Source organism: Globicephala melas, chromosome 3, assembly GCF_963455315.2.
Source record: "Globicephala melas chromosome 3, mGloMel1.2, whole genome shotgun sequence".
In the NCBI taxonomy this organism is placed as follows: Eukaryota; Metazoa; Chordata; class Mammalia; order Artiodactyla; family Delphinidae; genus Globicephala; species Globicephala melas.
Window position 1 is genome coordinate 40,160,290 of NC_083316.1, and position 26,337 is coordinate 40,186,626.

The window sequence follows — 26,337 nt, forward strand, 5'->3', positions numbered from 1 at the left end:
TTTTGTTTTATATTGTTTTTGTTATTCCTTAAAGGTCCACAACTTTTTTATACTATCAAATCAATGGAATTCAGTATGTGTTCCCCTATTTTATAATGGATAGATATAGATGGTTGCTGGTACTTGAAGTTTCCATTTTAAAGAGGCTTTAATTATGACCATTTCATAATAACATTGTTTATGATTGTGATCTGGTAGACAATGGTAATATGATAAAATATCATTTATATAATTTAATGTTTTAATCAAAGCAAACATTCTACTTCTTTATCTGTTACTAAAGATATTTTTATTTTATAGGTAACATTCAAAATATTATTTCAGTTTAACTCATCTTATCTCATGGAAAATGTGATTATTCATTTAAGTACAACAAGGTTGGTTCCTATGTGTGCTTGAGTACGTGTATGCATGCATATAATTTCTTTCATGTATTTAAAATATGTTGTTTTATAGACTGACTAGAACTTCTTACAGCTTTTATGGGATCAGTAGAAGTAGAAGGCAGTGAACCCCTTTGCTTCACAAAAACATCCTTATGAATAATCAGCAAAATAAAGAAATTTTCATTTAATAGACATAATACACCTAACTGGATTAAATCATTGGTTCTATGAGCTATAAAATATGTTGTAATCACACGTCACTTATATCTGCCAAATTGCATTTAAATCCGTTTAAAATTTTACAGGCTTTTCTAATTTAAAAACTTTTACTGACTGCCCATCAAGGTCAACTGAATCATTAGAGGGACTTAAAGGTTTATGATACCCTTTTGTAGTTTAATAAATTTTATTCAAATCAGTCAAAGCTTCTGAAATGGCGTAGAATACACAAACTAAAAATAACAAAAGTCTAATAAGGAAATTGAAATAGCGCTTACCTTTCTTCTAAGTATAACTATCCACTGGACCATAAGCAACTTGAGATAAACTTTTATCATTTGTTATTTTATTCCCCAGTAAAAAAAAAAAGTCTAATAATCACTAAATAAATGTAGAGTGAGAATGAATGAATTAGTGAGTAGTGAATAAGTGAGAAAATGAATTGATAGATGAGTTAATTCTGTATGCTCAATTCAGTTCAATTCAACAAATATTTATTTGAGGTCTATTATGGACAAAATATTGAATTTGTCACTTAGGGAATATAAAATTAAATAAGGGCATGAACCTCTTCATGGGGTGAATATTACAGTAGGGGACTGAGACTAGTATTTAAATTATTATAATACAGGATAGAACAAGGAAAATTCATTAGAGAATTATAAGCCGTGTGTCAGAGACTTAATGGAGGGTGAAATTACATCTGCTTGGCAATGAGAATCCAAGAAAGCTTTATCAAGGAGGTTATAATTAGGAAGGACCTTAAAGGATGGGTAGCAATTCAGAGAGGTTGGTCGGTAGTTAGATGGAACATTTCAGGCAAAATTTACAGCTTGAGCAAAAACTCAAAGGTAGACCACTAGATCTATTGGGGGGAATATTGGCTGACCCATTTTAGTGCAAATATAGAGAATACATAAAGGAGTAATGGAAGATAAACACGGAGTGTACATCTTACTATGTTACAGTGAGTGTACATCTTACCATGTTACAGGAAGTATTGAATTTCAAAATGAGGCATCTTTTCTTAGTTGAACAGGCCATGAGGAGCCAGAGAAGTTTTTGAGGGGTGAAGTCATAAATACAGAGCTGTTTCTTTGGAATATTAACTTAGCTGCATTGTGGAACGGGACCGTTCACAGCAAAAGCCCAATCACACATACATCTATAGCCCAGGGCAGGGTGCTGCCTTCACTGCCCCATCATGCATACCAAGCCGCTGATACACTTGGGAATAAGCAAAGCCATTAATGGGTACTCTTTGCCCATTCTGTGAGACAAAATGCTAGGTGCTTAGTCACTTGTTAGAGAGGTGTGTGTGATAATAATAATGAAATCTAATATTTATTGAGTATGTCCTAGGCACAATGTTAAGTATTTTACACTTGGTACTCACCATTTATTAAGAATATAATGGTAGGGCTTCCCTGGTGGTGCAGTGGTTGAGAGTCCGCCTGCCGATGCAGGGGACATGGGTTCGTGCCCCGGTCCGGGAAGATCCCACATGCCCGTGGAGCGGCTGGGCCCGTGAGCCATGGCCGCTGGGCCTGCGCGTCCGGAGCCTGTGCTCCGCAGCAGGAGAGGCCACAACAGTGAGAGGCCCACGTACCGCAAAAAAAAAAAGAATATAATGGTAAAACCCCCATTTTATAGATGAAGAAACCAAGGCACAGAGAGATTAAATAACTTTCCCAAAGTGGGTCTATGTCCAAGAGCAATTTCATGCACTCTGGCCCCAGAGCCAGTGTTGGTTACTATTATATTATTTGGACGTACTCTTTTGTAAGACAGAGGAGTATGAGATATGTGTGTGTATATGTACGTATAAAATATGTGCATGCATTTACATAATATATAATTGAAACGATAACTAAAATCAGGGGAATAAGTGCTCAACAAATAATACAATCATCAAGTACAAGGTAAAGAAAGACTATTAAATGACAAAAAATTTCAGATTTACTCTCAGCTGTGTGATCCTAGGCATGTCTCTTCACAAGGGCCTCATCTGTGATAAATAAGAATCACCTGTGTGATTTGTATTAAAAAACACAAATTCATGAGTCCTAACTCGGACCTACTAAATCCATATTTTTCTAGGAGAGAAGCCCCAAAATCTGTGTATTTAACCATTGACCCAGGGATACTTATCATTATTCTCATAGAAGTTTGAGAAACCTCATTCTAAATCAGTGTGGTTTTCAACCCTCGCTGCACTTCAGAATCACCTCGACAACTTTTAACAATACCCATCTCTGATCTCCCTCTCCACACTGAAATTTTTAAAAAATCAAGGATCCCACACATGTTGTGTGTGTGCTTTATTTAGCTGCCAAAATAAGCTTCTCATTCAAATGCTTAGAAAGGTCTATAAATAGTCAGTGGTTTAATGATTTGTCCAACTGTGCTGTATGTTTTCTAGTGACAGTGAAGAGCCACCTGAAGCCCTTTTCGATAATGAAGTAAACGTTTCCATCCCTGTAAAATATGAAGTTGGTCTACAGTTTTACAGGTAGGAGAACACAGCACTTTCATGTTGATGCTTCCTATAGCCCGGTGGATCTCAGCTTGTGTTCCCTGGCCAAGGGCATCAGAATCACCTGGGAGCTTATTAGGCAGATTCTCTGCCCCACCCCAGACCTACTGAATCAGAAATTCTGGGGGGGTGGGAGGGGGCCTGAAATCTGTGTTAAACGCTCCAGGTGATTCTGGTGCACTCTAAAAATTGAGAATCAGCATCCCAGATAATCTAAACTGTGAGGTGCTAATGATACTGGATTGCATTAGCAGTCCCGTCTTAACTCCGAAACGCAAGGTGAAGACTCAGAAATCCGTCACAAAAGGCGATGTTCTTAGAGGTCACCAGCATATTTCTTGGCTCTTGTTCTCATTGTATGGGATCTGATTAGCCTGCCCATTCTGGACATTCAAGTTTAAACTATTGCTCATTGACAAGAGCTATTTATTTCTCCCATTATTCATAAACCATCCTTTTTCCTAAGAACTTCTGATCTATCCAAACACCACACATGTTGGCAAATTTGTATAAGCAGGACTCAAGGCTTTTGCTAGATACATGTGCACAATGTACAAAGAGTACAAGAATCTGTGGCAAGTTTAGTCTGAGTCTTGTCATATTATTCATTTATTTCCTATGGCACTTTCCTTTTGCTGATAACAGATGACAAAAATGAAAGGATTGTATGATATACATGTAGATTGTGCTTCTGTTTCTTAGCCTTTAATTCTATTGGCTGTTTTCTATTTTTATGCTTCCACTTCTCTTGGTACACTGACTTCTCCCAAGAATTTTTCATTTATTTAAACTAATAAATATTTCTTATGTGTCTTCTCTAAACTGAAGTACTGCTTTTAAATATGTTTATATTACATTTCATTCTACCAAGTTCATCCAAAGAACATGGAGAAGTTGTATGAAAAAGACTGAACTTTTAAATTTAGCAGTAAATATAGAACTTTAAGTTGTGAAAAGGTAACACATTTTTTAAATCTATTTAAATTCAGCACTATTAAAAATACCAAGTTTTAGCCTGATTATTCACTAAATGTATATGATATTAGTGAATTAATGAAAACTTTTCACTTGGTAACAATGAAACTTTTACTTTAAAAACTGTACATATTTTAGCATCAGTAACTATGGAATTAAATTATAATCTTTCGCACCCTCCTCAAAGTTTTAACTTTAGATTTCAGGGTAAAAGAATTTGCCTTTGATTTGAAATCTCTGTAAGTACTTTTTGTGGAATTACCTGGTATAAAGAAAGAAAGAGTGAGGTCAAGTAAAAGTTAAACTTGTTGTGTTTTACTTTTCTTTTTCCAATTAATTCTTTTAAGCTCTGCAAGTGAATACCATATTTCAATTGCGGCCAACGAGACAGTCCCTGAAATTATTAGTTCTACCGAGGACATTGGAAATGAAATTAATATCTTCTACTTGGTAAGAAATTACCTCTAAATTAGTATTGTAAAAGAGTTATTTGTAAGCTTATAAGTTAAATAAAAGTATTAACAGACACATACAGGCATGTTTGTTCAACAGTTAATCTCTATGTTCTAGCATATTTTTCTTTATAATTTCACTAATTTAAAATAATTTTATTGAAATTGATAATTATACTTTTAAGCTACTTTAAAGACTCAAGTCCCTAATTTCCTTATGACACAATTAATTATAATAAATTCCTAGAAAAAATAGGGAACCAAGTAGACACTACCTATAAACATGTAGACTTTATTTGCATTTTTTAGTATAACTGAGAAAAGCACTTTTTAAAAAATAACATGACTATTTCAGAAATTGATTATTTCAGATTGTCTTGGTAATAATTTCCCTACTCAACAAATAAATTTGTATCTTATTCTGCTCCTTGCTACCTTTCGTATGTATTATACCATAACTTACTGGTGTTCCTACTATCGACTCCTTAAATGATGTTTTCTATTTTTGATATTTCTATTAATGATATTTCTATCATTTCTAAATAGAAATTATATTTCTAATTTTGAACTCTTCATAACACACTTTTCCTAACCATTATAATAAGTAATTATGGAGCTGAGCCAGGCTGTCATTTTAGGTACTGCCTACTTACAGACACAGACTCAAGTTAATATTATGCAAGTAAAAGAGAGTCCAATTCAAACGATGGATTTAAAACTGTATTCAAAAGCATGAAATAATACAGCATTATTAGAGGTGAAGATGGTCTCAATCTCTTTGGGAATTGGCAACGATGAAAAAAGGGAATTCTCTTACAAAGTGGAAATAAATGAATACTCTCAAGAACATTTCATTGTTTTTATTTGTGCCCTTTGCTGAAATGCCTATGCAACTTATACCCAGGAAGTTAGTATGAATGCCAGTCACTCTACTACTGGGGTAAATTTTTGAAATGTAGGCTACCCAGTTTTTCAAGTCCCATTTGCTTTTCCTGGATTAGAGAATTCAGCAAACAACAAGGAAGAAAGGAAGGAAAGAAAAAAAGGAAGGCAGGAAGGAAAGAAGAAAGGGAGGAAGGGAAGGAAAGACTTTGAATGTTGTAGAACCTCATGAATTGTCACTTTTTAGGGTCCGGACTTGAAACAGGTACTCTCAAACTATTATAAATAATATCGATATAAATAATATTGTTAAGAATATCCCTGAACATAAATCTTTTGTATCTCTGATTACTTTGCCAGGGTAAAATCTAAAATTGGAGTAATGGAATTAAAAAAAAAAAAAAAAAGAGAGAGACCCAGTAACTCTACTGCTAGAAATTTCCCATAGGAAATTATTGGTGGTATAAACAGATTTATACCCAGAGATACTCTTAACAATGTTATTTATATTAGTTTAAAAATTAAAACCTGGGCATGGGGAGACAGCTATTCTAATGGTTGAGAGGGCACCTTTTGGAGTTGAAAAAGAAAAACCTAATTCTGCTCTCTACCAGCTCAGTGACCTTGGAAGTCTTTATTCTCATTCTAACCTTATTTCCTCATAGATAAAACAGGGATTATAAGAGAATCTACCTCATAGGGCTGTTAACAGGATTAAAGGGAATAATGCAAGTGAGAAAATTAGCAGTGTCTGGAACAGTCAACAATAAATATTGATGTTGTGGTTGTCATTAAGCAGCTAATAAACATCATATTCTCAAAGAGTCTCTAAATTTATGGGAAGATGCCATGACATAATAAATTTTACAAATGGGACACCAAATTTCATATTTTATATGATACAAATTTTATAAGATACATAATATGCAAATATAAAAGGTAATTTGTGCACTAAAATGTTACCAATATAGAATTGTAGGAAACTTACTGTTTTTCAGTATTTTCCAATGTATCTATAAGGAACATTGTTTTTAATCAGAAAGAATAAGTGTGCATTACAGAATACCCAATTTCTGACTAAATATTGAAAAACAATTGGAATTAGACTGGGAGGCCATGCCAGGCAAGCCCAGGGCATATTACAATTAGAAGATAAGAGTCAGGGAGCATGGTTAAGAGACCAGGCACAGGTGGTCAGGAATCTCCAGAATTCCAGGGTTAAGGGTTGCATTCAATCTTCAGCAACCACAGAAAACAGCTCCAGATCTGAATAGCTCTCAGTCTAGAAGGCTCAGGTAGGGAGGCCAGTTGGACTTCCTGGCATCTGTCTCTGTAGATTAAGAAGCACCCTGCTCGGCTAAGAATTCAGCACAGAAGGGCCAAGGAGACGGCTGAGGACCTGGAGAAGAGGGGGTGGGGATTGCACCTGGTTGGCCCAGTTCAATGCACTTCTCCTAAGCAGGCGAGGACTTCTGGACAGTGAGTCCAGCTTCCTGCTGAACTTCATCTCACCCAGACTTCCTCCCCTATGCACTTCATCGCCATTGATGGCAGGATGTGATGTGAAGTGATAATTTTAGGTTAGTGGATAAAAGAGATGGGAATTGAAATGAGAGTCAGTCTGACTCTCCTCGGACTGGATTACCAACAGCCAGGGACACAACAACCCTAGCTGGGGACAGGATTGTGAAGGGAAGCAGATGGCTGTCTGGTTTGCCTGTACCGTTGTGGCAGATACCATCTAGCTGGGGTGAGAAATGACTTTGTGGGCTCAGAGAATTATAGCGAGCTGGGTTGAGGCAAACAAAAATATGCTCACCTGTTCTGAGTGAATCAAGTAAGTGTTCTCCCTCCTTTCCACCCCCAAAAAGACTGGTGTGTTGAAAAGTACAATGAGCATGGTAAATTGACTCAAAAAAAATTAACTCATTTTGGGAAGGTGAAGGACCAATATATGATTTTAGCTGATGCATATGACCACTGACCATGAAACATCTTTATTTTTTGCTTGTTTAATTATGCCAATTCTCTGTACAGTGCCGTAAACCCTCTGCATTCATTTTGGCTTTCAAAATATTTCATACCTTAATTCATCAATTAAGAACCAAAATCCTATGTAAGACAAAAAAACTGCTGTTGAAAGAGGAAGAAAGGATTACATTTCTTTTTTTCCCCTGTAGATTAGAAAAAGTGGGCATTTTCCAATGCCAGAACTTAAGCTGTCAATTTCATTCCCCAACATGACATCAGATGGTTTTCCTGTACTGTACTCAAGTGGGTGGTCATCTTCTGAGGTAAGTCATATGTGCCTCGGAGTTATGTCATTATGTTATCTTCTTCAGTTTGTATCTAAAGCCTTTTGTTCTCTGTGATAAATAGATTTTATCAAAGTAACATGGAGAGGCATTTAGAAAATTATACTACTACTACCACTAGTAATAATAATAATGACTTCCACTAGTTATTTAGTAGAGGCATTAGTTCCTTACCACTGCTGTGGTAACAAATTACCCAAAACAGGGTGGCTGAAAACAACAGAAATTTATTCTCTCACAGTTCTGAAGGCCAGAGTCTAAAATTAAGGTGTCAACAATGTTGGTTCCCTCTGGAGGCTCTGAGGGACCCTTTGTTCCATGTCTCTCTCCTCACGTCTGGTGGCTTGTGGCAGCATAACTCCAATCTCTGTCTTCACAGGGCCATCTTCCCTGTGTTTCAGTGTCTTCTCCTCTTCTGTTTCTTAAAGCACACCCTTCAGTGGATATAGAGCCTGCCCTCAATTTAGAATGATCTCATCTGGAAATTCTTAATTTAGTTACATCAGCAAAGGGCCCTATTTTCCAATAAGGTAATAGTCACGGGTTTCAGGTATTAGGACTTGGGCATATCTTTTGGGGCTCACTATTCAATCCACTGGAGCAGATTTTAGATAACTAGTTGTTGACTTATGCCTGAAGAGTTTGTTGCACCTTTAATTTGCTTGAAGTGATCAAACCACCCTATAAAAAGACTTGTTCACTGCTCCTAAGCACAGACAGCTGCACCCAAAACGGTACAATACTACTTACTCATCCCAAGAGTTAGCAATATCATGCCCCCTTTGTACCTATAGCATTGAATGAGTCGATATGGTAGTTTATTTTTATGGTTTAGGTATCTAAAACATAGAAAATCACAATAAGTATTGAAATAATGCATGCATTATTTCAGCATTTGACAGTCTCTTCTTTGCATAGATTTTAAGTTAAGGTGTTCTCAGAAATCAAGAAATAGCAACAGTGGTGGTTGACTTGTAATATTTAAATGTTTTCCTAAAGGCAAGAAGAACATAAACCTCTAGCATTTACCTCTAATCCGAAAAAGTAGGTTTGTGGGAACCTAGAAAGAATAAAATTAGACTTGTCCTACTACTTATGAACCTTCATCCTTATTACCTTTTATCCAGGATGTAGAGAGTCCTAGGGAAGCAAAAGGTTTACTAGATTAAGTCTAGAAAAACCATCCAAGAATCAGCGAACTTATAAACATGGCATTTTAACATCGATAGGGCCACTTTCTTACATCTCCCTCCCACACACACTGTGTCTTACCCTGGTGTATAGGGACTCCAGAAATATTATTGGATGAATACATAACTACAGACAAAAGTCCCACTCTGGATTTTTTGGTTTGTTTATTTTATAAACCATTATATGAGCCAACATATTGACTAACAGATGCTAACCTTTTTTTTTTTCTTCAGTAGAGTTAAACTTTTTTCTCTCTCTATTTTATGGGACTCTACAAACTAATGTTTGATGAAAACAAATTAATGAATGTATTACTTATGTAATAGTAAGTTCTACTAGCATCCTTCCTTTTCCATAACAACCTCACTGCTATCTATTACAATTGAAAATGGTAACAATAATTACTATCGGGGTGGGGGATAGTATATGTATATATGGCTGGTGCAGAATAGCTTCTTCCATGTTGCGCACTTACGAAGATGGATCTTTCAGGTATGGCAATGGCTGTCATTCACAGATTCTTCACATTATTGCACCAAGTCATTTTTCCCTCTGACATCAGATGTTGTCTGATAAAAGACATATTTTTATTTCTTAGAATGTCAACTGCAGACCCAGTAGCCTCCAGGATCCTTTTGGTATCAACTCTGGGAAGAAAATGATAATATCCAAACCTGAAGATATCAAACGAGGCGCCATTCTGGTAAATTCAAATTACCAAGACAAGTACTAATTTTACTTCATGCTTTCCAAGTGAATAAATTCAATACCAACCTAAAAATAACTATGTTGTAGAATATTTTAATATACTACCTTTTATCAAAAGGCAAGAATACTAATTTATACCTCTGGGCATTTAAACAGGACTGCAGTGCATGTAAATTTGCCACCATCACATGTAATCTGATTCCTTCTGACATGAGCCAAGTGAATGTTTCACTTATCTTATGGAAACCAACTTTTATAAAAGTAAGTGATTGTATAGTTCTCTGCAATAACTGAATAATATAAACAAATATTTGTTCAACACTTAATAAAAGCAAAGCAGAGTGCTTCTCTAGAAAGAACACAAGACTGGAAGTCTGGAAAAATGTGGTCCAAGCCCAACTCTACTAAACCAGCTATCTGGGTGTCATTTTCTGTCTGTTAGTAACTAAGTTATCTCCAAGGTCCCCTTTCATGTATATGCTTCTTTTTAGTCTCTCTTGTTCTTTCCTTTACACTTCAAGAGATAAACACCTATACAATAGCAAAGTTTGCACTTATCTTAATACCTTAGAACTCAGTTAAGAGACAAAGAATTATAGAGAGACAATCCTTGACAGCATTAACAAAGAGTAGAGCTAACATATATTATAGACTCATTGTATTAGATCAGACTATCTATCTAGCTATCTGTCTATCTAACTATCTATCTATTTTGGAGGACATTTTTAACCCCTAATAAAGTCAAATCCATCTGACAACTAGCTCTTTAAAACTTAATCCATTGTATTTTATATTATTTGTTTCTCTATTAGAAGTATTTTGTTAATTATATGAAATTTCCATTTTTAGATTTAATCATATTAAGTTGCTATTTTCATAAGTCACAAACTGTTGAATATTGGTAATTTCATGCTTAATCCTAAACAAGCTCCTATGTAAACGTCATTACCAGAGAGTAGCTATTCCATATCCAGCTCCATGAAAGGAGGACAGGGTTTGGAGTTTGTTTTGCAAAGGATAAATCTGAACAGAAACTGTTATTCAGAAAAATTCCCCATTCTATAACAAGGATCTAAGTGAGAATTTGAGTGCAGAGAGGAATGGTGGGTACACAGTCATCATTTCACACCATCAGTTCCATCTGGATGTTAAACCAGTGTTTCAATCTGTCAGAAAAATTTTAGTTTGAAAAATTGCACTAAAACATTACTAGCTCTCAATGTGATTAGCTCAATATATTGAAAGTAGTAAATCCTGTTTGCTTTTCAGGCACATTTTTCCAGCTTAAATCTTACTATAGGGGCAGAACTTCAGAGTGAAAATACATCACTAGTTTTAAGTGCTGGCAATCAAAAAAGAGAGGTAAGTGTGACTCCAAGTTTTGAAAACATTATACATTTCACTCTGTTTGTAACATATGTTTTATATTTGCTTATAGTCCCTAAAGCAGTGACTAGCACTGCTCTCAATAAGTGACAGACACTTTCTGCTTCAAATTACACTTGATTAACTTCAAGTGTGATTTCAGTCTCATTCTTCTTGGTAAGAAACTGGGAAAAACCATGATATTTACAATTAACATGCCGTGTTTAACTTGATTACTTATAATTATCACAGTAAATTGATGTTTTTACTCTCACCTTGGTAACAAATGATGCATTAGTAATTTTCCTACTTAAAAACCAATATTATAAAATGTAGTTGACATCTGAAGAACAGACTAGAAAAAACAATTTCTTTACAAAAAGTGTCTTTATACTGTATAGGAATACATGTAAAATTTTAAAAGATTTCTTCATTTAGTCATTGGGAAATTTGAAACAAAAATGAAGTACTATTCCCCAATACAAATTCACGCTGGAGTCCTAGCTAAAAATAAAATGGTGTGCGTTTTTTTCTCATCCTGTTATAAAGTAAGGCCAGAATACCTGTTATAGATGTGAGCACTTCAGCATAATTCCCCCTTTTATCATGAGAGTTTAACTATTTCATGTGGCTATCATGAGTCATAAAATTCTATTTGGAAGCTGCCTAACCCTGATGTTTTAATTTTTTTATTTCAAATTAGTACCTATTTTAAATAATTCCAGTGACCTCTGATAAATATTTACCTTTAAAGAATATATACATAGAATATCTCGATATAATGTTTACTTGCTTTATAAAGAGCACTTAACCCAATAAATGAAAAGTTATTCCACATGTAGAGAAGCTAAAATTTCGCCAGTAAGCATCAAAAAATATGAGTATATATTATACTGGAAAAGAGTATATTTGATTCCTAAATATGCATTGTTAAAATATTACAGTTAGCTTTATTTCCCCTAAACGTTAGTTTAAAATTCCTCATGGAGCTCTTTATTTTACATTTTATCCTAAAGACAGATTATACTTAAATTGTTAAAATCACTAAAACTGATCATTTTGTAGTTCTATGATCTTGGGGAAGTCACTGATCCCATCTAGATTTCCCTTTCTGCACCTCTAAGTTCAAGGAAATGTTTTAGATGTGTTTAAAGTCTATCGTCAAAGGTCTGATTCTCTGTACATCTATACTCCTGCCAGCTCTGTTTTCCGGATGCATGAGTAGTGACCTACCCAGAGCCATTTGAGGGGCTTGGATCAATATCCACTGCATGCAAATATCTCCCCTGTTAGTTTCTTTTTTTTTTAACCCCTACTCTTCCCCTCTAGGTTAAGGAATTGAGATGTTCCCCATTAAACGGAGAGGCAGAACCTTGAGCTATTATTGGTCATTGATAGCTACCCTGACTTAGTTTTTTTTCTCAGAAACCTACGGGATGGGATGCAGGGCAGACAAGTTTCATTGAGGTTTGGGTGCCACACTGAGAGAGCTTGAATAGCTGGAACTCTAAAAGCTGTCTCCTTCAAGATTTACTTCAGTTAAGACCTAATTTAAAGATGCTAAGAGTATGTCAACTGGAATAGACAGTGTGGTATAATTAAAAAACACACTGGGGCGATGTATGCATGAATTCATTTATCTGTACATTTGAGATTTGTGCATCTTACTATATGAAAATTATACCTCAATTTGTAAACAAAAAATAAAGCACATTAGAATTAGAATTAAAGTTACAGTTAGAATTAGAAGACCTACTCAGGTTTATATGTCAATAACCTGTGACAACGTTCCAGCCCCAACTTATGCTATTGTGATGATGCACTAACGGCTACTAATAAATCTTTAAAACATATAATATTGTTGGTTCTCCCTGAGTTAAATTCACCTCTACCATTGAGAATTCTGATTCATAGATAGTTTACTCTTCATGTATAAATTTCTGAAGGATAAAATTATAAAATTGTTTTGGTAATAATGAATATGACATGGTTAGAGATTTAGAATAGATGAAGGGCATTTTAAAGTATGAACTCATTGTTTTCTCTGTATGTAGTAATGAGATTAAGTACACTGTTTGGTAGAAAATCATAGCCTGAAAGAACTCAGTGTACTGGGAGTTCTAATAGATGTTTATCAATGTTAACAATCTTGTTTAATAATTTTCAGCTTGCTATTCAAATATCCAAAGATGGGCTACCAGGCAGAGTGCCATTATGGGTTATCCTGTTGAGTGCCTTTGCTGGATTATTGCTATTAATGCTGCTCATATTAGCACTGTGGAAGGTAAGAACCGAAGTTCCTTTGACTTTTCTACTTCAGTTGTCAACAGCATATTGGTGAAACAAATTGTGATTTATCCATGCTGTGAAATATAGTATCACACAGCAATTGAAATGATAACCAAGACAAAATTAAAAAGAAAAATACATATCTCATACATTGTGCACAACTTGATCCCATTTTTGTACAAGAAAAAAACTAGACATATCCAAAAATTATGGAAGATCCCTCTAGAGGTTAGGATTATAGGGGATCTTCATTTGTCTATAACACTGGAAATTTTAAATTAAGTACGCATTACTTTTATAAACAGAAGAATGAAAACTCTCTTTTATAGAAAAAACAAGAATGAATTCCTATGTCAATTTAAGAATATATAGCAACAGAATTATGGTTAAGATAAGCCCTATCCTAATCACATATCTCTATGTATCTTAAAAAGTATATGCTTCTTTACTATATAAAAATACCACATTTTATGCAATAGTCTCATGCCTGAGTGAGAAATGATTTATTCGATTAGTCGATGAAACGGAAATCTTATAGTTGCATAGACTCCTGTTTCAAATCCTCCTGTAAAACTGAGTAACCATCTATTTTCTGTCGGGTCAGTCTCTATATTTACATAGATGTTTTGCTTAAACTGAGATATGCAAAATTTTTCAAACACTTAGCTGTATCTTTTTCAAATTAAGCAGAACTGAAATGATAGCTTTTAGGATAAATTTAATAGAGCATAAAATCTCATAAAAAGTTGAATTTAATACTTTTCTAGTTAAATATCAAATTGGCATTTATTCTACCATATATCACCCTATATTTTACTTATCGTCTTGTTTAAAAGCTAAGCTATGTTAAAACTACAGATTGCGGTTACATATTCATTTTTCTGATACCTGAGCAACAGAATTATCTTTTAATCAAATAGTTTAAATAACAAATTTCTCTCCCACCAAATTACCAACTGTTCCTATCCATTCTGACTAACATTAGTTATAATGACTTAACTTCCTCTTTGGGGGGGTTACTCTCAGAGAAGATGAACAAAGCCATGTATATCAGGAGCATTTAGTTCAGTAAATAGAATCCATTGCTTTTCTCCAGCAAAGTCTCCAGGACAGAATTCTCCACCATCTCAAACCTCCAGCTCTTCCTCCTACTTTACAGGGTATCCGTGCTCTGTCTGTAATACCTGGCTTTGCCACACTGTGGTACCCAAGGCCCGGCTTAGTGGTGTCAAGGTTGTGCTTGAAATGCAGAATGTGGTTTCTTTGTTCATATGCACCTGTAATAGAAGATTTTACTGTTGGTTTCTTTCAGTATGGTCTTCTAAGCACAGCAATTGCTCGTATAGTTTCAGGACACCGCTGCTAAGAGAAGAGGAAAGCCAGAGCTGACTATTTGGATAGTCTCTCTAGTTGTATACCTCTTTTTAAAACTAACAAATAAGTTTCAGCCACCTGTTTTTTGGTCATCAGTCTGAAAAAGCATAAGTATAAAAACAAACACATTCTTCCGTCCAGGAGATGTTTTGATGACACATTCTGATTGCTTCTTAGATCTTCTTTTTAAGCCCAAAGAAAGACCATTTAACAGCCTTTGGCCTGTCCTGACCAGTAGGTATAGTTAGTTCAGCAGCCACATCACTGGGAGCTCCAGCAATGAGAACGGTGATTCCACAGTAGAAGGGAGGGGAACTAGCACTTACTGAGTGTTTACTATATACCAGGAACTGTTTTAAGCTTTTCCACTTAGATACTAACGTCAACCCTATGAGGAAGACACTATTATGGACCTCATTTTGCAAGCTAGGGAGCTGAAAAATAGAAAAGTTAAATATGTTTCCCAAGGCCACATGGTTTGTCAGTTTCAAAGTAAAGCTCTGAATCTGGGCATTTCACTTTTGTGTCAACACTATTAGCCCCCCCACTCTATGTTCTCTCTTGCTTCTATTCACTCTGTTTTCCTTACAACCTCTTCAACTAAGTATTTTAACTACATTTTACCCTTGGGGACACTGAAGCAAACAGAGAGTAACTCTCCCAAGAGTTACCAGCTAGCAAGGGACTGTGTTCAAGCAATGCTCTATCTGCAAAGCCTACCCCTTATCCAGTATGTCCCACCGCTGCAGGCTATGAGGCAAGGCTCTTCACTCTGGAGCTCCAGGAATTGGGTTTTGTTTAAGAGGGTCATAAACTCTCTGAAATGTATAAAAATATTTGGTACTGGAGTGAGAACCCCTGGTTGGATTCAGACTTTCAGCAGCTCCATTATACTGAAAAGATTAATTGGCCCTCCTCCTGCTCCAACCTCCCTGAAGAATTTGGTCTGCGGTAGGCTCAGAAGAGCTACTCTCATCCCCAGGCATCTATTTTTGCGGTACGCGGGCCTCTCACTGTTGTGGCCTCTCCTGTTGCGGAGCACAGGCTCCGGACGTGCAGCCTCAGCAGCCATAGCTCACGGACCCAGCCACTCCACGGCACGTGGGATCTTCCCGGACTGGGGCACGAACCCGTGTCCCCTGCATCGGCAGGCGGACTCTCAACCACTGCGCCACCAGGGAAGCCCCCCAGGCATCTTTTTAGACTAACTAGATATGGAGCAGAAACCTCAGAACTATCCTTTCTTCTTTCTTCTTCCAAATCCCACCAGTCTGGAAGTTCATCAAAATTCTCAGTCTGAGACTTTGTGCAGGGAACAGGCTAAAGCTTCCTCCTAGAGCTGGAATTCCATTTCAAAAGGCACAGTCTTTATAGCTTTACCTTCGTAGCATGCATAGCAGAGATTAAAGCTTGACAAAATCTTAGTAGGTGCTTAATATACTTGATGTTGAAGGGAGAAGGCTTGTAGAGGACACAGGTTTAAATAGGTTGGGAAACATGTCCTGAAATATGGTACCACACACTAAGGGAGATGCCCAGTCAAGTCAATATAGCCAATAGGATAGAATGAGACTCGGTCCACAGAGGATCCCCGAGAAATCAGATCGTTCCTGTCTTTACTTGATCTCATACTGATGTCTGATCCACCCTTGATGATTTATTTACTAATCCCAAAGCTTTGTTCCTCATGCAATATGCATATCCTTAGGGAGTGTGGATGGGGAATAGCACTGCCACCTATTAGTCTTTTATATGTTAATATAAATGTTTCATTCAACATTTATTCTATATTAAAGTCATTGAGTGTGTATTTCTGCCAAGGACAGTTTAATCAGACCTTTGCCACAGGGTTTTGAACTAGGGGGACACAAATAAGATCATTAAGTAAATACAAAAAGAAAAAGAAGGAAAGAGAAAGCTACCAAGAAAGTCTGGGTGCTCAAAACAAACTTAACTTGTTGCAAATGTTGGCTAGTATTGGCCCTGTTCAGTTTGAAGCTATAAATTGTATTTTCCTAATCTCCACTCTAATCACCCAACTTCCACTGAAAACCCAATGTTAATAGAATCAGTTGGGTGGAAAAGTTTAGATAACAGAAGTTAAGCTTTAAAATAAAGCATTTAACATGTGAAAGCAAAGGAAGGTTGAAAAGAAGCAAAAAGACTTGAGGAAGAAGAAGAAAAGGTCAGGAACTGGGCGAGGCAGGAAAGAGAAAAGTCATGATTCACCACTTGCTTTTGTAAAAGGCTTGTCTGATTTATTTTCAGAACATGCAGGTACAAGTTAAAGGGCTTAATGGTTTGTGAATCCAGAACTTTTGTAGTTGGCTCAAAGGCAAAGGCCTGATACATGCAGGAGAACTGGCATTCTAAGGAAGACACATTTATCGTTTCTTCATGTTCATTTGTTCTGTTGTCACCTTTTCTGTGACGTCTACCACCAACTAGATTCTGGCATGGAGAAAGACATAAAGCCCTGAGTAAAATTTCTCTAATTTAAAACTGCATATGTTTGACCATTTATGCCCTCGAAGCCCTCAATTGTTCAATATAATTATTTTTTAATATATAATTCCCTTGCATAATTTACCCTAACTTCATGATTAAAATGACATGAAAGTACCACACTTTCAAAGAATTAACTCACTGTCTTTGCTTGAACTATCATAATCCACTCTCAAATTAAAAAAAACAAACAAACACAGATTTAAAAAGAGAATACTTCTCTAGGATCCTTTTTTAAATTTCTTTTTTTTGAACATCCATTTTAGATTAGAATATTGCAAAGGTACCTTCTAGCTCCTATCCTTATTTTTATTAAACTCTTTAATTGGAAATAATAAAGCACTTGTAATTTTTATGATGCCCCATATCACAAAGCATAATGAAAAGGGACCCACATTCACCACTACGTGAAATATTTCCTATGTTCAGTGACTTCATTTTCATATCCAAATGATACAGGGTGTTTTCAAGAGACTCTTTATGTCAAGCCTATATAGACAGATGTGCTAACACATTTAAAGTTAATCCAGACAACTCAGAAATCCTCCCCAACCCCTTAGCCATAGTGTACCTACGAGATTCACCATCAGCAATAATTACCTCAATTTATGACCATCAGTTACTTGATGGAAATTTCTCTGCCACATCCCTGAAAAAGAAAGGTGATGGCAAAGTAGAGACAGTGCCAGTTTGTATGTTTGTATGCAGTTTGTATGTCTCCCAAAATATTTTTCCAAAACCCTTTTAGTTTGCTACATATACTAGTTTTTACTAGGAGACATGATATATTTAATTTACAAAAAAGTTAAAAATGAAATAGCAATTTGATAAATGACATTTCTTGACATTCAGTATTACTTAATAGATCAATGAAAAAAATACCTCTTGATTATTATTATTTGTATGCCCACAATTGCTAACATTTTACTAAACTAAATTTTATCTGAGATTAGTATTTATTACTTAAATTCAAATAACTAATTGTATTATGTTTGGTATTTTCTCAACAGATTGGGTTCTTCAAAAGACCACTAAAGAAGAAAATGGAGAAATGAAATATTTTAGAAGAAATAATTATTCAATGATCTATCCTCAGGTTTGCCTCAAATATGTGACAAGAAATTTATAAATACAATTAAAGACATAGTCACATAACTCTACATAATCCATCAGGGATTAATCATTTAGAAAATGACAGATCAAGCAAGATCCAAAAACAATACATTAAAGCTTTATTTTATAAAATGTTGAAAAATATTTTAAATAATTACTCATTTTTGTTGAGTATTTAAGCAAAATTACAAAGTGTTTTGAAGATGAAAAGTAACCTGTACAAATATGTTTATATATTAAATCACCATTCCAAGTATTTAAGGAATACATAAAAAGATTTTTATGATCATTGAAACATCTACTTTCAAAATAATATAAATTAAGCTTTTTCCATTGATTCCTGATGGATATCCACATTCAGCATGATGGTCAATATTTGTAAATGTCAAGAAAGGAATTTTACCTGAAAAAGGTCACTTCCCCCCATTTAAATGAGAAAAATTTCCCAGGTGGAGTCTATATACAATATAGACTGAAAATAGAATTAAATCACAGAGAATATATTCAGCATCTTTGTGTTGGGTTCTATACTGGGAAAGTTTTCTTTCCAAAGTGTTTGAAAAATAGTACAATTGAGCTGAAATTCTATCTAGGATAGAAAATCAAGATAGACTTGTTTAAAAGCAAGTGCACTGAAGGGATTAATTTAAGCTTTTACAGAACACGCCTAGTTTTGGTATTGAACTCTAAAACTCAAAACTCTTTTATACTGAAAAGCACAGCAGTTTTATGTGGCATAACAGTGATTTGTCATGAAAAGTCACGTTGTGTGTGGCATATGCTAAAATGGTTTCTGAATGGAACTGACAATGTAGATGGATGCCGCAGAAATGCTGGTCATCTTTTGAACGTGAGGGGGTCCCAGGATGTAACCCAAAGTAGGAATTGTCTCAACTCCTTGGTACATGGTTCATTCAAACCCTCAAGCTGTGAGAGTATGTTTATTTTTAATATTTTAAAAGATATTTAATTTTCCAAACGTGGTTCTTCTTTTTATGAAAAAGCAGTATTCCATTTCAGTATTGCATTTTACCAACAAGCCACTGCTTTTTGAGTGTGGCATATGAATGTTTAAATGGATCTTCGGAAATGTATTTTAAAGAATTTCAAGTTTGAAACCTCGCACCAACAGAAAGACATCACACCTTTGTATGAGCTTCTTTGTTCTTGAAGTAATCACCGTGGTGCATCGGACTCTACTGTAGCATAAGCTCCTAGGTTGTTCCATTTCTTAGGGAAAGAACAATGAATGAATGTACATGTGAACTACTGCTGTAAAGTTTTCTGATACTTCTGCAACTCTATCTCTCCACCCGATTGACCATCACAAGATCAGAACCTGTACTTATCTGGAAAGTTCTGGGCTCTACTTTTCTCAGAAAGCAGCAAATCAATGGAGAAATTGAATGCCATACATTTAATTTTTAAAAGCTAATTTCCAGGGAATTATCTGTGGACTCAGAGGCAGCCTACCTCATGGCTCTCTACATCTACATCTGAGATCCTGATGGTCAAAGACATGCACCTGGGGAGTGCTGAGGTCCTCAGTAGCTAGAAGAAAGGCTAAGTTTTTCCAGAGATTTGTTATCCTCTTCCTGGCCTGTGATTGCTCAGAAGTGTCCAGTTTTAGAATTTTCTTCATTCCTGCTGTCTATCTCCAGCTTCCAAAATCATTCTTTCCACCTGTTCTTTCTTTGCCCAACAAAACTCAGGTCTCTCATATTCAGTCACCATGGTGCACAACTCCGGTGCACAACCTGCTCAGCAGCTCTGATCCAGGCTCAGCACATTCTTAGAAATAAATCTAATAGATAAAATTTTTAAAAATTCACACTTGTCCTCTGACTCCTAGGCAAAGTATTTACTGAACCAGGAGTATGCACATTTCAACTAAACATGTTAACGTAAAGGGGAAAAATAGAAAAGATGGCATTTTTAACATTTTAGAAAAGAGAGTAAGAGCTGTTTGGACAAATCAAATAGCTGCTTATAAGCTCAGCACAGTTTTTAACATAATTCATTCCTGTTTTTTAAGTAGAATATTAAATGAGCCAGATATCCTATTTCCTTAATATTGTGATTTGTTGAGGTTTATGTATGTATGTGTCTGTGCATCTGTGCGTGTGTGTGTAGAAACACACATGCACACACACACGCATGCATGCATGGACACAAATTGGAGGAAAAATACCTCAACACCAAATAACAGAGTTTACAAGAAATAAACACACGAAAGCTACACCACAAGAAAAGTTTGATTCATCCACTTTGCATATAGTTTTCACTTTCATTAATATTTAACTTTAGCATACATTTATGCAACTATCTAAAAATCATAAATGTATAATTATTATTTTGACTAAATTAATAAGTCAACAGATGTCCCAAATTAGCTTTGTACAGATATCCTAAAACAGAGACAATGATTAAGAAATATACTAAACTCTATTATTTTATTTTAAAACATTTAATAAGAAAAGTGATATTTAAGACAATTTATGAGCTTATTCATTAAATTAAATTGCAAAATAGTTTCTTTTTTTAACTTTGGTATTTTTTTTAATTAATTATTTCTTCCACTGTGGACTGAACTATGTATGAAGTCCCTTTCCATACCAAGCCTACAATGGTATATTGGTAAATTATTGAACAACTTGGCTCTCCAGGAGGAAAAAAATCCCTGATTTGTGTCATTTACCAGTTTTCATGGTCTAAATAGTTTTGTCATGGCCATTTTCAAGCTACCAACATAGCCCTAACCAGCTTGCAAAATCCCTGAAAATGTATTTGTCAGTTCTCAAGAACCAGTATGAGCTAACTTCAGTGCACCATTGAGATAGATTAGATGACAATGATAGATAGAAGATAGATAGATGACAGATGATAGATAGATGACAGATGATAGATAGATATAGATGATAGATGGATAGATAGATATAGATGATAGATAGAGAGATAGGTGTAGATGATAGATAAATAGAAATGTAACATGAATATATATATATATACACACACAAAAACATGCACAATACAATCATATTTCAAATTATTCTTAAAACATTGATCTCAAACCCAGCAAAGTGTGCTACATAGTTTCCCATTCTTCAATTTCAATTTCTAAAATTAGAGTCTTCCTTTAATGTTAATAAAATGATACGAACTTGCAGGAAAAGGAGTTGAAAGCAATATATATATATAAAGGGTGATACTGAAAATCAGAACTACACAACCACAAAGAAGCTGTTTCACTTTCTCTCAGAATCCAGAGCCCTGCAGCCATACTGTGAAAGGTCATCCTTTGTAAATATTTGTAATTTCTATGACCCAGTTTGAACTTCAGTGATCCAATTTGTTCAATTATTTTCTCCGAGCACTAGATTCATGGGCAATTTAATCTCTGAATATTTTTTATGTCATAACTGTGCTTGAAATGAGGCTGTGGGAGGACATATTTTACAAAATTTGATGTTTACTCAACCACAGTAATTTATAATTTTACCTCTTATAAAACCAATATCTAGGCTCAATTAGAAAACAAATATCTGCACCAAAGCAAAAGGTGGTTGCGCAGTGCTTGAGTAAACCTGGGTGGAAGGAGAAGCTGAGAGAAGGGCTGGCATGTTCTCTCCAGGCGGCCCCCCGAAGGGCCACGGTTTGCACTGTGTGAAGGCTGCCCACCAGCGTCTATGCACTGCGCTTTCCTACAGGATATCTTCTCTGTCAAACATGTTGTAATCTGCTCCGTGTGAATTAACTGTCTTGCTTTGCACAACGGTGAGAAAACTAAGAAAGACCCAGGCTCAGAGCATGGTCCGTGTGCCCAGAACAGTCACAGTATTGTTCAAATAAAGAGTCTTCTGGCAAATCAGCCTTTTAAAAATAGTATCCTATGTATCCTTCATTGATTTTCAACACTTCTCAAGTCTCCCTCCATTAGATTAGTCTTCTCACCCAAGGGAGGTTTTCAAGAAGACTACTAGAGAAAAATCTTTTTAAAACGTGTGCTCTGTTTGCTACGAATACCAGCTTCTGTGATTTGATCATTTACACAGGATGTCAGTCCTCTGTTCTGTGGCAATCTAAAGGGTTGGTATGGTAAATGTAATAGGGACAGAATGAAAGGCTTGAAGAGATGAAACAGCTTGAAGAAATTTACAGACTGTTATTGGGACACTGTCAGCATCTACTCCAGTGGAGAGCTGGCAGGATTTAGCCCTTTGGTGGGTCTCCATCAGCAACCCCCCAATCCCCATTCTCACCCATGGAAATTATAATCTAAAACATGATGGGCTTCCCTGGTGGCGCAGGGGTTGGGAGTCCGCCTGCCGATGCAGGGGACACGGGTTCGTGCCCCAGTCCAGGAAGATCTCACATGCCGCAGAGCGGCTGGACCCGTGAGCAATGGCCGCTGAGCCTGCGCGTCCGGAGCCTGTGCTCCGCAACGGGAGAGGCCACAACAGTGAGAGGCCCACGTACCGCAAAAAATAAAAAAGAAAGAAAGAAAAGAAGAGCTTTAAAATCCTGGAAATGATGCTACTTTCTAACTAAAATTTCCAATTTAACTGTAAACAGCAGGCATTTTAATGCAAACACAACTTCCAGGTGAATCCACTAGACAGCCCTTCCAATCAGACTGCTGTCTCTAAATACCTCCTACCCAGAAATTCTGAAACCGCCACTGGAAGTGAACTTTGCAGTGCATTACTAAAGGCTAAAGGCTGCCGTTTCAATGGGAGCACTGTTGTGCAACATCTTAAGTAGAACGATAAAAAGAGAGTTAAAATCTAACATTGTAATCTGGTGAACGAGTATTTTTGATCCTCATGTTAAAATGTAACCTTGAATTTAGCAATTCCAAGTAACAGCCTTTAACCATCAACCTTGAGGAAAAGTAAAGGAGCATGTGCCGGCTCTTCAGCCCCAGGTGCATTGTCCCCTACAACATGTGGTGCCCAGGAGGTCCAGTTCCTAACTGATGAGAATGGATCCTCTGCTGCTGTAAATGGCCTAAGCTCCCAAATCCACTACATCCCAGGATCGGCCCTCCCACATCAGACACACACATATGCACGTGCTGAAATTTTACCACACTGAAAAATATACAAGGATAAGTTCTCACTTCTAATGTTGGACTCCTTGCTTTGAGATCAGCTTTTTTTTTTTTTCCTTTTAAAATATATTAAAGGCTTTCTCCCATAGCTAGTGACTTCAGAACTTTACACAAGACTTCCTTGCATTTTCCTCCCATTACAGGCTAGAGAATTTCAATACCATGAAGACTGGACAGTAGGACCCAGGGCCCATTTGCAGGATCTCTCTGCTTTCTGCCTTCCAGTTGGCTGTTTCTCTTCTCAACTGTACAGTGGGGATGTTTGGTCTTAATTTGGGTCTTCTTGGCAAAGCCATTCTAAGCCTGGTACTCCTTGCAGGGCCTTGAGATCTAGATGTTCTTTACTGGTGAATTGAGGCTTGGAAAACCTTTAATTATCTGACACACCATGGAAATCACGGCAATACACTAGGCAGATACCAGAGACAATCATAACTATGATTATGTTTGATCTTACCATATTTGAAGTCACATCTTGATGAAAAACGACTAAGTCTGGAATTTCAGGAGCTTTCCTGCAAGAGACTGAGACTCAGTGTTTAACCTTTTATTTCAGTTTGATCTATGCATAGAGATTGGGGACAAAACTTTTAAAAGAAATGTTCCAAATGACAAAATAAAAGGCAGGATTCAGCAATCTCCTACTGACAGTCCCTGTCCCCAGTCCTGTTTTTCAAGAAGCGGAAAGAGGATTGGATGGGGAAAAGTGAGTATCGTAATTGTTTCTTTCTGCTACATATTGCCAAGCAGAAGGAAGTCACCACACGGCACACTAATTGTGGCTTTCTGAGAGATCTTAGCATCATAGGTCCAATGACAGGTGACGGTCTTCCTGCCATGCCCCCGAGGCATCTTGCATTTTGAGAGACAGAAAAAAAAATGTGGGGAGAGGGAGAGGGAGGGGATGAAGCTATTCATCTTTTATGTACACACCATTACTCCTCAAAAATACTGTAAGCTTCCTTAGCCCACATCATACCTGGCTACAATACTAACACATGTACTTCACACAAGTAAACTGTTGATTAAATAAGAGTAAAAGTATATTCTTACCTGTCTATTAACTAGGGCTAATTTCCTGAAGTTTAACATGCTTTGGCTCAAGTAAAAGCAATCATTTGAAGTAACAACAGCTCAGATCTTCTTCTTCGTTCCAGAAGCATTTCACACAGTACATCCCGATACTTAGTGTTTAATTGAGAGACACCACTGCCTTTATTCAGGTTACAAGAGCCACCCTGTGCGTTCCTTATCAGGAGGACCAGCCTGAAGGGAGATTGGTGTACTGTGTGTTACTACTATTAGGTTGTAAAATTGATAAGAGACAGTGTAAAAAATTGTGTCCGTTTTATTAAAAAGTAAAACACTGCATATAATAACTACTGCCCTGAAGAATGTATCATACTCACTCCAATAAACTTTTCTGCATGGTCTAACATAAAGTATATTCATTGCTTTTTTTTTATTATTATTTACCTCAGAATAAACTCATTAAAATGAATAGCTTAAGGGTGTGTGCATTTCTACAAGACTTTTATTGGACCAACTCGTTAGAAGAAAATATTTTGATTGCATTCAAGAACAAAGAAGCACGAACTTTGTTGATTCTAGTAATCTATTAAGTGCCTAATTTCAACCCATTTGAAAAAAGAAATGGTCATCAGATTACAATGATTTAAGTTGATATAATTAGAAATAGCTGAGAGAGTAAAAGAGTGCTTTGAATGTCCTATGTATGGTGCATCCTGTATACTGATTTGAGGTCAGAGGTTTGGTATTTTTGTATAATTCTGTCTTATCTTGTGCATCAGCTGTGTATTTTACGTCAAGGTAAATGAGCATCCTGTTTTATATGTTAAATTTAAAAAGATGACTTTTTAAAAGAAGAATGTGACTGCTGTGATTTTAAATACACAAATTTTATCCAAGATTAATATTTCTTCCAATGCACCAACTTTTTTTTTTTTAGCTCCTTGGTAGGCTTTCAGTTTGATGCCCTAAAGGGAAAAAACAGAAAGCAAATTAAGTCTGTCTATGGTGTTTCCTGTACACAATATAGCAATGTGATTAGTCTTTTGCAAACTTGAGACAAAAACCACAGAATCCATTATTACTACATATCTTCTTCTAATGAGATGTTTTATTAATAAATTGTCTGCTATACAATAATAGATTGGACCACATAGTATAAAACAAAAATATACTAAGAAGTAAAAAAAAAAAGGTATTTTCTCTATTCAGCTTATAGTTTAAAGAAATAAACTTATTTCATATATAAGGGCTAGAAGAAAATGCAGGAAGAAGTTTGAGTAGTAATAACATGTTCATTTTGGGGTTTTTAATATTTATTTATTTATTTATTTTATTATTTTTGGCTGCATCGGGTCTTAGTTGAGGCATGTGGGCTTCACTTTAGTTATGGCATGGGCTCCAGAGTGTGTGGGCTCTGTAGTTGTGGCACACAGACTCTAGTTGTGGCATGTGGGCTCAGTAGTTGCAGCATGCGGGCTTAGTTGCCCCAGCATGTGGGATCTTAGTTCCCTGACCAGGGATCGAACCTGCATCTCCTGCATTGGAAGGCAGATTCTTAACCGCTGGACCACCAGGGAAGTCCCGACATGTTCGTCTTGTAAAAGGTTTTATCCTCAAACTATGCAGCATGGTGAGTGAGGGAGGTATTTTTATGGAAGACAAAGACTGAGTTTTGAAGAGGTTATTTGTAAGGTCCTGTACCAAATTTGTGTCAGTACATGGCCCCAGTGTGCTGTCTTTTCTCTCTTACTGTGAGGTAAGTAATTCTTCTCCCATTTCGCCATTTGCCCAGGAGGAAAATGCAGTGCAGGTACTAGAAAAAATCTGGATATATTCTCTGTAAAATAAATGACATATATAGAAATTTATTATTTATAAGTCTGGA

General features: G+C 36.1%; 1 protein-coding gene across 4 annotated transcripts in view; it reads left to right on the forward strand.

Annotated features, from left to right (window-relative positions):
• The window catches only part of ITGA1 (integrin subunit alpha 1), a 172,453-nt gene extending 147,195 nt beyond the window's left edge, over positions 1-25,258 (forward strand). For 3 of the 4 annotated variants that reach the window (XM_030881965.3, XM_060295763.2, XM_060295762.2), the window contains 9 exons: positions 301-377; positions 3,028-3,117; positions 4,464-4,566; positions 7,631-7,744; positions 9,555-9,659; positions 9,821-9,925; positions 10,934-11,026; positions 13,197-13,313; positions 18,208-25,258. In XM_030881965.3, the coding sequence (XP_030737825.1) occupies positions 301-377; positions 3,028-3,117; positions 4,464-4,566; positions 7,631-7,744; positions 9,555-9,659; positions 9,821-9,925; positions 10,934-11,026; positions 13,197-13,313; positions 18,208-18,252 (849 nt within the window). In that variant the 3' untranslated portion in view covers positions 18,253-25,258. The remainder of the gene's footprint in view (positions 1-300; positions 378-3,027; positions 3,118-4,463; positions 4,567-7,630; positions 7,745-9,554; positions 9,660-9,820; positions 9,926-10,933; positions 11,027-13,196; positions 13,314-18,207) is intronic. The other variant, XM_060295761.2, reaches the window with a different exon arrangement.
• The last annotated feature ends 1,079 nt before the right edge of the window (positions 25,259-26,337 follow it).